Source organism: Euprymna scolopes, chromosome 21 (genome assembly GCF_053919585.1).
Source record: "Euprymna scolopes isolate OS-2025 chromosome 21, ASM5391958v1, whole genome shotgun sequence".
Taxonomy (NCBI): Eukaryota; Metazoa; Mollusca; class Cephalopoda; order Sepiida; family Sepiolidae; genus Euprymna; species Euprymna scolopes.
Window position 1 is genome coordinate 105,716,585 of NC_136502.1, and position 15,000 is coordinate 105,731,584.

The 15,000-nt window shown below is 33.1% G+C and overlaps 1 protein-coding gene across 1 annotated transcript in view; it reads right to left on the reverse strand.

Annotated features, from left to right (window-relative positions):
- Positions 1 to 1,714: 1,714 nt before the first annotated feature.
- The window catches only part of LOC145242656 (protocadherin gamma-C4-like), a 655,877-nt gene continuing 642,591 nt past the window's right edge, over positions 1,715 to 15,000 (reverse strand). The window contains exon 3 of the mRNA XM_080105784.1: positions 1,715 to 2,836. Coding sequence (XP_079961910.1) covers positions 2,792 to 2,836 — 45 coding nt within the window. The 3' untranslated portion in view covers positions 1,715 to 2,791. The remainder of the gene's footprint in view (positions 2,837 to 15,000) is intronic.

Sequence of the window (15,000 nt, forward strand, 5' to 3'; positions counted from 1 at the left end):
TAATTTAATCCCGTTGAGTTAAAAAAAAAAACTGATTCAAATATGAATATACAATATATAACAATAATCACATTTATAACCTTATTTACTGCTTTTAGCAACGCATCTGTGGATTCTGACGATTTATTTATTTTCAGGCCTTAAAAATATTTTCTCTTCAATGAAGGTGGGGAAATACAAACTTGGTTTTAGTAATGCTTTTAGTAGGGTCTCCTTAATTTTCATTAGTGCTTGCAGTAGCGCTCTGGGGGCTTCCTGGGTTTTATTTTTTCCACTCATTACTTAAAAAAATGTTTTCTCAAGACAATATAATCTCAAAATCACTTTTTGTTTTGAACATTTTTCATCTTACCCTTTAAAGGCCAACGGGTAGACTAGTACATATATGCATATATATATTAGGTTGGTGCAAAAATAATGTTTTTTGACGTTCAATTTCATGTAAAAAACGACAACCTCTTATATATATATATGAAAATTTTGTTTCAATTATATTCCACGTTTTATTTATATCTGATTTGTAGGCTGTCTGACGATCACGTGAAATAATTGGTAACGGTCCATTAAAAAAGCATGTATTTAAGTACAATATATATTTGTAATAATAATAATAAAAATTATATATATATATATATATATATATATATATATATATATATATATACATACACGTGCGAGCAGCAACTATTCATTTAAACAAAGATCATTGAATGACGCACTTTATCATAACCGCATTTTCCCATAAACTTTTCCACAGATCTAGTAATTTTTTTCTTTCAAGAAAGAAACATCTCGGGAATCGAGAAAAACTATTTTAACACTGGAAAAAAAAATTGCAATTATTATGAAACGTCATGGAGTCTCTTTCTTTCAACCACATTTGTTCAAATATATTAAATTAAATATATGTGCGCATACAATAGTTTTATATAAAAGTATTAGGAAAAATATTACATTATATATATAGTAACCCCTCGCTACTTCAGGTTCGACTATCACGGATTTGCTACTTCACGGGTTTTTTAATAAATTAATATCGCGGATTTCCACCATAAATCCATAAAAATCGTGATGATCGAATATTCTGTACATATTTATGTACATCTTTCTATTACTATTAATATGATAAAGTGTCGGTTATAAACATTACAAAGATGGGGGTTTAACAGCCTATAAACAATTAAATAAGGTAAAAAAAAAAATAATGGTTTTGTCCTAATTTGCGGATTTTCGAATATCACGGGTGGTCTCGGTCCCTATCTACCTTGATATTCGAAGGAATACTGTACTTGATGCCCCTTTGCTAAACATTCAGCACTATAAGGTCAGGATCAAGGGTAAGTGGAGTAATCACTAGGATGATTACATGATCCTTGTTGTTCTAACGGACGAACATTTAATCAACATCTTTAACCCTTGTGCCACAGGTTAATTAATTAACACTTCTATCAATCAATTTTGTCATAATGTTAAGAGTGTTCCCTAGTGGGCTGAGAGACCAGGGTTCAATTCTTGGTGGAGTCATACTAAGGATTTAAAATATTAGTACAGTAACCCTCGTTACTTCGGGTTCGATTACCATGGATTTGCTACTTCACGGTTCTTTCAATAAATTAATATCACGGATTTCCACCATAAATCCATAAAAATCGTGATAATCGAATATTCTGTACATATTTCTGTACAGTACTGAACTGTAATAGTGTACTATACACCCCAACAAGTTTTTCAATCTTTCTATTATTAATATAGTAAAGTGTCGGTTATAAACATTACAAAGATGGGATTTTAACAGCCTATAAACAATTAAATAAGGTAAAAAAAAAATAATGGTTTTGTTCTAATTTGCGGATTTTCGAATATCACGGGTGGTCTCGGTCCCTATCTACCGTGATATTCGAGGGAATACTGTAAATGATATTTATAAAATTACACTTGGAAACAAACAGGAAGATTGAAACCAATCACAGATCGAGAAATAATCTATAATTCTTATTCTTATTCTAGTGTCTGTGAAGTCCTGATTTTATTTATCCCAAATTTTAAAGAAAGATGAAAAAATCATGTTATATACTTATAGGATGCCTAAAAATTGATAGGTCCTTTATGAGTTTGCTGAGAATTTTCACAGATTTTAAACGAATTCGGTATCTTTTAATCAGTTTTGCAGGATTTTTCGACATCTTTGGTTAAATGTTTTGTTAATTTACTTAGAATTTTGACATTTGTTCTTCATTTTCTACGAATGCTGACATTTGTTAATATTTCTAAAAGTTTTTACAATTTCTTTTATTATTAAATTTCTGAAAAAAATGTTTTATTTTGTAAGAACTTTTACTTGTATTAAACCTTGAAAATTTATTTGTAATGTGTTAGATTAAAAAAAAAAAGGCTCCACTAGAATATAACATGTCTTTTTTTGTTGTTATTTTTAATAATAAAAAAATAATAACAGCAAATTTATTTCCGGTTGATTTTTTTTTTTTTTACAATCCACCCTATGCATAAACCATTTAATGAGAGAGATATGGATACGATATCTGTGGTTATGTACCTTTTTTTGTTGAGCACATTTCAAATTCCTACCGTCAGTAAAGATGGCAAAGATTTAGGTTTGGTTTGGAAATAATATTGTTTATTGCTGTGGTGGCTGGGTTCAAGTTGATCCACTGACTATAGTCAGGGGTGTGCCGTATGTTTGCCTTGAGTATCGGCCGCAAAATATTGGGTGTAATTCCAGGGTACAAAACGGCTGGCTTTGCGACCATCTTGAGCATGGTGTTCTGGTCGTTCAGTGGTGTGCGTAGTTTATAGTGTGGGGAGGAGGTGAACAGATCTGAAAGAGAGAGAGGGAGATGAGCAAAATAGAAATAAAAAAGAAAAAAAAAATCTCTAAAAACGAATTTAAATTTATACAAAGCAATTCAACGCAGAAGCGCAACAGATTGACACAAACTGAAGTAAATAACATATCAATGAAACATGCTATGCAAATTCGCTTTTTATTAATATACTAGCAGGCCGTCCGGCGTTGCCCGGTCGGATAATTTGCATAATTATTATATTTTAATTCATACAAAAACTGAGACATGTGCATGCAAGTATTGTTTTTTTTTTTTTTTTTCTAAACAGTTCACTTCTTGTAAGTAAAAAAAAAAAGAAAATACTCGAGCTGAGATCGAAACCAAAACCTAAAGACATTGAGTCAAGTACGACAACCATTAGACCAGCTTGACACGGCCCTAAAAAGCGTTTTCAAATTATACTTATTTTTAACATAATAAACCATTCACGCATGCGCATTTGTGGAACAGTTAGCAAATAGGAAAAAAAAAAAAAAATCAGACGACACCCCCGTACCAATTTTTCAATTTTGACACTTTAGTAATCGCTTTTCCGGATGAAAATGGATTCAAAAGTTTTCTTCATATCTGATTATCCTATATACCAAATTAGAAGTCTTAGATAAAAAAAAAAAATCCGCTGAGTATATAGGTTGGGAAGTGTCCTCACACACATTCTAACTTTTATAGATATAATAGATTTTATATGTATTGTGTTCTTGCTTGTATAAGCATGGTCAGATGGAAGATCCGTATTGTAATATTTTGGGAAATGACGATCAATACTGATTGAAGGATTCGAACCTTAGCATGAAGCCACCTTTGGCTCCATAAGCAAGGAACACACCCCAGAGCCACCGTTCACCGCTACGAAATTAAAGGAAATTTTAACATTAATGAAGCTTAACGTTTAATACAAACAATCTTAGAGTGATCAAGTAACGGAAAGTGACGAACTCGCACACAAGACTAGATAACCGACTTTTTCAATGTATCCGGACAGTGCTCAACTTTAAGAATTTTATGTCTTAAAGGGCAGCAATAATTATAGATTATAAATAATTATAACTTATATATAACACGAAGAGAAATTAACGGTGAAACCAGGGTCCGCCTGCTTTTTTTTCAACACTGATTGTTTGAATGTCCGGTAGATACGCGTAAATCAGTTAAGCTTCTGTTCTCCGAGATATAAACGTTTAAAATTTAAATACATATGTGTGTTTATACGCCAAATACAACAAAGTTTTTTTTTTTTATAAAATAAATATTTGTTAAAAATGAAAACTTCTCGACGTGAAAGCGCCTTCTTCAAGATATATTTTTATGGCATTGTGTTAAAACGAACAGAAATTAGTTCAGACTCTTGTTTTACTACCAAGTACAACGCATCGTCCAAAGTTGACTTTTTATTTTACTGGATATTTCTTCTTTTAACAAGAGTGTTGCCCCTTCCCCGGGATTTGTACCAACAAATTAAAGAAAAGGGAAAAAAAAGAACATGTCTTGCTCTTCGCCTTAGTACCATTTTAATTTCTTTTTTTTTTTTTTACAATTACTTAAAAAGATTGCTGCGCAGTTTTAAAAAGATCACATCTTATTTTGACGTTTATTTTTAGGGATGTAACCATTTGCTTTTTTTGGCATAAAATGGCGGTTAAAAGTGCACACAAATGAAAAAAGAACTGCACGCCTGTGGAACTCTGTTCCGTCTGCCTGCTTCCTACCGGACTACAACTTGGATGTCTTCAAGTCCAATGTTAACAAATTCCTAATGAACCGCCCCCTTAAGTAAACACTTCATCAAATCTCCACATTAACGTAATGTACTTGCAATAATCCTTATCCCTGAATGGCTTCCGGGCCTTGATAAGTGGTGATCACTGTAAAAAAAACAACATTTAAGCTCGCATACGTAACAAATTATTAATCAGTTTTTATTTTATTTTATTTTTTTTAATTAGATTACGGGATGCACTTTCCTTAATAGTTGGTTACATTCTGCATTCAAACATGAATTGAAAAAATATGCTGAAGGTATTGGCAAGGTTGTTGCAAAGAAGATGGGCTCTCTCTACCGTGCTAGAAAATTACTCACACCTCACAGTATTCTATATCTCTAAAAAGTCACCATAAACAACTTTCTCTTCCTCAACTATTTTTGATTTGAACTTTCATCTACAAAACCACTATCTTGCTGACAAAATCCAATATTTTTTTTAAAATTAATTAATTAATCGCATGATAATTAATGTAAACCTTTCCTTTCTTTCGCTAAACGTCACATCTCTAATATGCTACCTAGCACCTTCTCTCTTCTCCTGATGAGTAGCGCTAGGTTTCGAAATACTTAGATATAAAGAGCATACATATCCTACACCCCTAATTGATGAAATCTCCTTATTGAACCACTGTCGTTCTTTTCTTCTTCTTCTTTATCTTATATATAAAAATGTTGGGACGATTAATCAGAATCGGGAATCGCAAAAATCGAAATATTTGAGGGTACCAGAATCGGTATCGGAAAAAATTGTACCGATTTTCCGATGCCAAAACGATTCTTTTGTCTTTTTTATTTTATTTTATTTAAAGCTTAATCTTCCATTGCTGATAATAATGATAAAATAATAAATAATTATTGATTGTAAACAACCAATGGAGCTAAAATCGGTAAATCATCCCCCACAAGTATATTTTTACGTTTAGGAAAATATTTGCACATTTAACATGTGTGTTTACGGTAATCAGAGAAAAATACGACTATGTAGTTGAATATTAAGAGATTTATAAAGAATCAGAATCGAGAATTCAGTATTGAATCGGTAAAAAAAATATTGGAATCGTCCCATCACTTATATATATATATATGTGTGTGTGTGTGCATATATTTGTGGTCATCGACATACAGTCTCGTTCGTTGTATCAACTCATCTCATCGGTGCCGCTAGACTAGTACCTCTCCCAAGCCGAGGATTGAACCTACAACCATCGCGTTCACAGTCAGCAGTTCTACTGATCGACCCACGGGAGCGGCGCCCGTAAATCTTCTCGCCAAATGTCTATTTAAACAAACATTTTCCCACCACTTTTACAGTGCTCTAACCGCTTGTTTATAAACATTATATATAAACATATATATATATATATATATATATATATATATATATATATATATATATATATATATATATATATATATGACAGGGTCATTGTAATTGTCTGTATTTTTGAGATGAGTTGTTTTCATTGATTGAGATTGTCGGACTGACTTCCTCATCTTGGTTGTTATTGTCACAACGTTTCGGCCGTTTTGCCCTCCGGCCTTCGTCAGGTGAACGGTTTGTTAGGAGTCTCGAACCCAACCCTTTATTATTCTTACAGGGGTACCGTGTTCGGACTCCAGCTAGGCTTTGGGACATAGTTGCTGATTCTCTGTTTTTCAATGTTACTTTTTTCACTGCCTTCGTTCAGGATTGAACTCAGCACCTTTGGGTAACTGTAAACTTTGATACAGCGTCTAGGACCACTCGGCCATATGTCACTAGGTCCTATATATATATATATATATATATATATATGACAGGGTCATTATCTGATAAAACTTTACTGTGGGCGGGGCATAATGTTGGCAATTATTCATGGTTGAGATATCAGTCAATCTATCCGACATTTCAATCTAACTCCCTTCCTCTTAAAGATATTGACGGAGATGAGAATGGTCACAAATGCACACAATGGAACAACTCATAAAAGGGACATGTTTTGTTTTGCCGTTTCTCCCGGAAGCTTAGGTTCAAGAGAATGAGAGAACGCGAGTCTTTTACTCACCGGTCCGTCTGACGACAACGACCCCGTCTTTTGTGACCCTACCACCGCCTCCCACTATATCCATCTGTCATCCTCATCACCTCATCTCGCTTATCCCTATAAATTGTTTATTTTCCTTTCTTCGATCACCAGATGACTATTTCCTGTGAGGCAAGAGTTAGGGAGGGGAGGGGAGGGGGAGCAAAAGAAAGAAAAAAGAAAACTAAAACAAAGCAAATAATAAAAACATGTTGCGATCACAAAATGATGAAAAGAAACGAATAACAGAAATATATGAAAGAAAGGAAAGGGAAACAACGAATGAAGGGAAAGGAAAAAAAAACAACGAAAGAAAGGAAAGAGAAGAAAAGAAAGGAAGGATAGAAAGTAAAAGAAAAGGAAAAAGGAAAAGAAAAATACAGAATGAGAAAAACAAAAGGAAAAAGGAACGACAGAAAAAGAAAAGGAAAGAAAAAAGGAGACGGTAGAAAAAGGAGACGGTAGAAAAAGAAAAGGTAGAAAAAGGAAAGAAAAAATAAAAGAAAAAATAAAAGAAAAAATAAAAGAAAAAATAAAAGAAAAAATAAAAGAAAAAATAAAAGAAAAAATAAAAGAAAAAATAAAAGAAAAAATAAAGGAAAAAATAAAGGAAAAAATAAAGGAAAAAATAAAGGAAAAAATAAAGGAAAGAAAAAATAAAGGAAAGAAAAAATAAAGGAAAGAAAAAATAAAGGAAAGAAAAAATAAAGGAAAGAAAAAATAAAAGAAAAAATAAAAGAAAAAATAAAGGAAAAAATAAAAGAAAAAATAAAGGAAAAAATAAAGGAAAAAATAAAGGAAAAAATAAAGGAAAAAATAAAGGAAAAAATAAAGGAAAAAATAAAGGAAAGTAAAAATAAAGGAAAGAAAAAATAAAAGAAAAAATAAAGGAAAGAAAAAATAAAAGAAAAAATAAAGGAAAGAAAAAATAAAAGAAAAAATAAAGGAAAGAAAAAATAAAAGAAAAAATAAAGGAAAGAAAAAATAAAAGAAAAAATAAAGGAAAGAAAAAATAAAAGAAAAAATAAAGGAAAAAATAAAGGAAAGTAAAAATAAAGGAAAGTAAAAATAAAGGAAAGTAAAAATAAAGGAAAGTAAAAATAAAAGAAAAAATAAAGGAAAGAAAAAATAAAGGAAAAAATAAAGGAAAAAATAAAGGAAAGAAAAAATAAAGGAAAGAAAAAATAAAGGAAAGAAAAAATAAAGGAAAGAAAAAATAAAGGAAAGAAAAAATAAAGGAAAGAAAAATAAAGGAAAGAAAAATAAAGGAAAGAAAAAATAAAGGGAAGAAAAAGAAAACGGAAATGAAAAGAAATAAAAAAAGAAATAAAATGAAATAAAAAGAAATGAAATAAAAAGAAATGAAATAAAAGGGAAAGAAAACAAATAACAGGGAAAGAAAACAAATAACAGGGAAAGAAAACAAATAAAGGGGAAACACAAGAAAAGAAAAAAAAAGGAAATAAAAAAGAAAGGAAAGAAAAATAAAAGAAAGGAAAGGAAAGAAACTCAGAAAAAAACGAGCTGATTCACTTCAGCAGATTTCGGATTCAACGGTTGGTCAGATTTTGCTAAATAATCCAGTTAGCTCTAATCGTTACACGCATGACTGCTATAAAATCGCGAATTAAGCTCGGTCAACTTTCCAATTAAAGGCTTTACAAGGGATTTACATTTCCTGTCGACAACCTTCGTTACGTCAACAGACTATTCATTCTGTAAATTTTTTATGGACATCATAGTTATTTCATTGGATGTATAAATGTATTGTCACTAGCTGGCGTGTGGGAAACAAATATATACTATTAAGAATATACAACTAGAGGTCGTATATTTCTGCTGATATAGCACTAAAATCCCTCCCCAATAAAAAATATGACCGCAAAAATAGATACATTAAAAATTCCCAAAAGAAGGGGGTAATACATGGGAAAATGGTAACATCATAAAAATAACTGTATAGGTTTGTCTTCAGATAAATACCAATTCTCTCTGTATATAGTGCCGGCAAAAAGAAAGTCCGCACTTGTAATTTTTTCAGAAACTGCAAATTTAAGCTAAATTTAATGTAACTGTTTACACAACCTATACCTGATTTGATTCGCCTTTTATACCTCTACAATTTTACCCGTTCATATTTGACTTTTAATTGACATATTCTAGTGTTCACGTCAATTAAAAAAATAACTTCACATTGAGGAGGCAAAAAGAAAGTCCGCAGCAATAAATTCGTTTAAAACCACCTTAGATTATCGCCCTTAAATCAGTTTAAAATATCCACAAACAGGCAAAAAAGCATCTCTAATCGTAATTGTTGTTGTTCCAGGTTATACAACGTAACATTTAGTCCATATGCTACGACTTTCTCTTAGTGATCGTCAGGAGCTCATTAATCTCCACCTTTCTGGTTTATCTAATCGATAAATCGGCCACAGATTGAAATGTGATTAGAAAACGGTACGAAAGACTGTACAAAAGCACCAAAACGGCAGTGTTCGTGAAGCCCCTAGATCTGGTCATACTAGAGTTACTTCTAACAAAGACAATGCTATCAAGATCCGCAGCCTAAAAAAAACAGATTTGAAACGGCTCTCCAAATCCAACAACAGTGCAATCTTGTTAAAAAGGTGCTCTCTTTCTACTGTCAAGAACAGATTAAAGGAATTTAATTTACGAGGATATGTTGCAAGACGCAAGCCAATGATTTCTGTAAAGAACAGAAAGCGCCGTCTGGACTTCGTCAGATGCAATGAAGATCATGACTCTTCATTGTAAAATGTTTTTGTCTCCTAATGGGGGTATGAGACCAATGAATTCGCCAAATCGTTTTTATAACCACCAGCCAAAATTGCTTTTTAGCGACGAAAGCAAGATCAATATGCTAGGCAGTGATGGTAGACAGTACGTCCGTTAGAGGAAAGACAAAGAATTTAATCCTAGGTGCTCAGTTTCAACGCTGCAAGGTGGTCGAGGTTCAGTTTTGGTGATAGGCATTATTAGTACCAATGGTCCAGGGCTTATAGTTCGTTTGCAAGGTACACCTGATGGAGGTTACATCGATCGAAACGGTGTCAAAATAGCATTAAAAATGAGGATAATAGTCCGACGAATCCAAACAATAATCAGTCCTCATTTAAAAAAAAAAAAAAAAAAAAATACAGAAAAATAGAAAAATCATTATTTGCGTGATTTCACAATCTGGAATATACTTAGGCACGTTTAATAAAAGAAAATTCTAAACACTTGAATAGTTATTATCAAAAGGATATGTGCAGAAATAAAAAATTCTTTAGTATAATACCAGCAGAGAGATCCGACGTTTGCCCGGGATTAAGTGATGACCAGTGAATGTTTCACCCTCCCATATTTTTAGTCATCAAAATCGGTGAAATCGGACATTTTTCAATCAAATCGATTCATTGCCCGCTCAAGTTGGGGACTTATCGCAGTGCACCAGGAGGAAGTTTAACATGCCTTTCACGGTGACTTAGTCCACAATACATTGTTGCTACATTGCACAGTAGAGAACGTAATGTTGATTTAATAAAATTATTTTTTATATATGACGCGTTCGGTGGAAGAACAACGTAAGCGTTAAAATTTTGAAATTTTTGTCGCAAAACGCGTAAAATATCAAGGAGAATCTAATCACAAAAAAGTCATTGCTGAATTCCAAATATTTATGTGAAAATAAGTGTCTGATTATTTGATATACGTCTGTTGAAATGTAATACTTAAGACAATAGATTTTCTTTAAATTCTCTACCTCATTATGTTGTATCTGTTTTGACTTTTCCAGACTTGCAGATCAACGTATGAAATTTCCAAAACATTGTTATTTATTAAAGTTGAACATCTAAATAATTTATTTTTTAAGCCCTTCAAATATGACTGAAAGAAAGAGAACAAGAAAGGTTGACCAGCGTGAATGAGAAATAGCAAAATGGAAGCGAACTAGTGGAGAAGAATATGTCAATAGTTCTTCAAAGTGCATTGTGGGAAGTCGCAAGCTTGGAGAATCATGTTCTTGAAACAAAAAAAAAAAAAAAATGTTTCGAAAAGGTTGCGTCCCCAAACATTTAATCTCTTTTTTTATTTTGTGAAAATAGCTCTATCTATATAAGAGCCAGGTACGTCCAGGAGCTGCTAGAAAGGATTTGTCCTGCCTTGATAGAGTTCAAAATAGACTTCGTAGCCTCGTAGGAGATGTCCTTTTCTCTTCCCTGCAACCTCTATCTCAGAAGAGATGCTACGAGTTTGTCTCTGCTTCATCGTTATTTTCATGGCAAGTGCTCGACTGAGCTTCAATCTATGCTCCACCTTCGGCAAACTTTTACAAGAAACACTCGTCTAGCTGAAAACACTATCAATAATTCCCCACACTCCTTATCTGTGCCAAAACCTAAACGTAGATTCCATGAACAAAGCTTATTTCTTAGAACTGCACGCCTGTGGAATTGTCTTCCGTTTTCCTGAAAAAAGGCGTAAATATTATAAATGTATTCATTACTATTTTTTCTATTTAACCTCTTCAAGCAGTTAAATACAAGATTAAGGGTTCTTTTGTTAAAGTGTTTCTGTGGAATGAACAAGGTTCGAACTTGGCACACCCAGGTTTTCAGTCTGTGCCCTTAACCACTCAGCCACCGTTTCGAATTTTATTAATTTGGTATTATTTGCATTCATCCCACCACTGGTCTCATCTTGAGTGTCATTTTCATAACGTTTCGGTCGATGTAACCTCCGACCCTCTTCAGGTGTATCTTGTCGAACTCGGGAATTTGGACGGAATTTCGAACGGAACTCTTTATTTACTTCACGGGGGTAGAATGCTCTTGTTCCGTCAGCCATGACTGGATAGAGGTCCTAAGTAATTGTATTTTTCGGTCGCCCACACTGAGAATTGAACCTTCAATCTTCAAGAACATCACTTTTACAATTGATTTTTTGAGTACGCTGAGTACTGCGCCACGAGTCCAGATACACTTGAAGAGGTTACATCGATCGAAATATTGTGAAAATGATACTCAAGAAGAGAACAGTAGTCTGAAGAATCCAAATAATACGAATAAACCACCCCTCATCTAAAAAATTTTAGAAACAAAAAAAAAAAAAACAGAAGAGACGTTGCGAGCCTGTCTTTGTTTTACCGTTATTTCCATGGCAAGTGCTCGTCTGAGCTCCAATCTCTGGTCCCCCCTTGCCAATCTTTCACGAAAAACACCCGTCTAGCTGAAACAACTGTCAGTAATTTTTCCCATTCTTTATCTGTGCCTAAATCAAAACGTAGATTCCATGAACAAAGCTTTTTTCTTAGAACAGTACGCCAGTGGAACTCTGTTCCGTCTGCCTGTTTCCCACCTGACTACAACTTGGATGTCTTCAAATCCAACGTAAACAAATTCCTGATGAACCGCCCCCTTAAGTAGACACTTTATGAAATCTCAACACTAACGTACAACGTACTGTACATGCAATAACCCTTATCCCTGAGTGGCTTCGGGCCTTGATAAGTGGTGACCTCCTTGTAAAAAAAAAAAAAACGTTTTCGAGAGTTTTTAGTGGGTGTAAAAAACGACTATTTCAATCTTGCATCGTTGACTTGGCTTTTTCGTAAACGAATGTAACGATACTTGATATTAAAGAAAGAAAAATTGAGAATCGAAAAAAAAAAGATCTTGATTTGATCTCTCAACAAATTCATTTCTAACATTATTCATGGTTACCGCGGTTTGAACTTTAAAAATAAATAAAAGAATAAAATAAAAAATAATGAACTTACTTAGCATTAATACTTAAACCATTTTTGTTATCAAACATTTTTCCTTCACTCTCCCTCCGCCAACATCATCACGCCAACCGACGCCGCCCCACTTTGTTGTCTCTTTACAATGGCCGTCAGTTTTGGTCTATTTCGACGTCAAGTTGGGTTTTGCGTTTTTGTGGAGAGTAGGATGAGAGGAGACAAATGTCCGAAGATATACGAGACGTCTACACTCATACAAAAGTTGATACATCACACGCACTGTAGTAACAAGGTTAAAGTAGATTTGTAATATTTTCAAAGGCTATGATAACTGAAGCTTATCAAGTCTTATAAAAAGCAAGGATGGGGGGGGGGGAAGACATTATGGATACATAAAGAGAAACTAATTGACGCTTATATATATATATATATATATATATATATATATATATATATATATATATATAAAGCTGAATGTGTGTGTGTGTGTGTGTGTGTGTGTGTCTGGTCACGAATAGGCTCCTATATGGTTGACTATTAAAAAAAAACTGATTACATGTAATGATAGATGTATCAAGACACAGGAATGGGTATATTTGATTTGGCATAATGATGGTTCATTAAAATTGTGAGGTCTGCGTTCGCGTCTGGTCACCAAAGTATGGAAATAAAAAATTTAAAAATTAAAAAACAACATTTACAAGTGTTTTTGATTATAGATGTACATAAGAATAATTTGATAAGTCTGTTTTAACTTAAATAGGGATGGTATAATAAAATTGTGGGGTCTGCGTTCGCGTCTGGTCTCCATAGAATGGAAATAGGCACAAACTTTAATAAAGACTTTTCATATCTATCTGCGTAAGTACACTTTGATAATTATGTTTCAGTTTGAAGAAATATGGTATAATAAAATTATGGGGTGTTCGTTCGCGCCTGACCTCCATAGAATGGAAATATGTCACAAAGTTTAACAAGATTTTTTTAATACAGATCCACAGAATATTGTGATAAGTGTTTCAGTGTGAACAGGTATGGTATAATAAATTATGGGGTTTATCTATTTTATTTTTACTTTCATCATATTTTGCTTTGGTTTTGATACCCCCAAATTCGAAGCGATCTCTTTACAACCCTTCCCTTTCATAACCTATCATACTTTCATAAATCAGAGTCCATTTTCTGTAGGCTGTTTGTGAACCCAGTCAACGACGGGTACTTATACATATATATATATATATATATATATAAAGTTTTATTGAATTTATATATATATATATTTGCGCGTGTTTGTTTGATAAAGAAAATCAGAAAAACGTCGATACCGTCGGTTTCAAATGCAAACAAAAGTAACGAATATCTGGTCGCCTATGTCGCGCTCTCTTTAGCCTATGTTTATATATGTCGCACAGGCAATGGTATCTCGCCTGCTGCAGCTTTGTTGGATTTGAAACCGACGGTACCGATGTTCTGATCTTCTGTAACACATGAATAAATATGACGCTCTTATTTTCTTAAAAATGAAGCAATGTGGTGTCCTTTCCCCACTATATATATATATATATATATATATATATATATATATATATATATATATATATATAAGTTATTTGTTTTTGCGATACGTTTTGAATGAATTCAATTATTTACGAAAATGCATTTTTACATAAATACAAGTTGGGAATAATTTTCCATTTAACCAATTTGGTACCCCCACATGGGGAGCGGTATATATATTGTTTTTAAAATATAATTATCCACTGCCACATAATAATCGCTGAAAATTTCGTATTGATCGGATAATTACCTGATTTTTGATAGATCTTTAAAAAGACGGTCCGTCAAAAAGTACTTACCTGCCCCCCTCCCCCCAGTTTTGGCGGTGCCTAGTTTAGACCGTTTGCCGAGGTAAAAACTACAGCGTGATCTTTATAATATATTTTTTAATGAGATTGTTAAATTTTTTTTTGTAGTTTTCCTTTGTTTGCTTTCAATAAATTTATATAATTTCACGTGTACTTATCAAAGTAAGGATGACACTGACCAGGATCTGATTGCGTTCTTCAAGCACCAGCTTAAGGTCAAGATCAGATGTGATAGAAAAAGATTACATTCCTTGGAGTTTGAAAGACAGTGAATAAGAGTAGCAAGTTTGGGCATGAGAAGAGGAGTCAAGTACGAATACATGTACCCCCATCTAAGCATGGCGCAAGAGGTTCATGGTCTTGTCAGACTCCAGCCTTTTGGGTAAGTTTTTAAGCTTCTAAACTCTTAGCTAATAGTTTGAACGAGCTCCTCCTTTCCTCGTAATAGAAAACCTCCAAGATTCCCACTTCCCACTTTTATTTCTTTTCATCCTTGGCCTTTATCCCCAATGTGCACTCATCTTTAAAGGACTCTACCCACTCTCTAACTTCATATTTTTTTCATCCATATTTAGATCCCACTCCTAGTTAGAGATTGACCTACAAACAGAACAACAGTGAGTGGTCTATTATTTAGAAAGAGTTGGGAAGGCCTTACTGACCAATTGTTGTTGTTTCTTGTTTATTTCACATGTTCTCA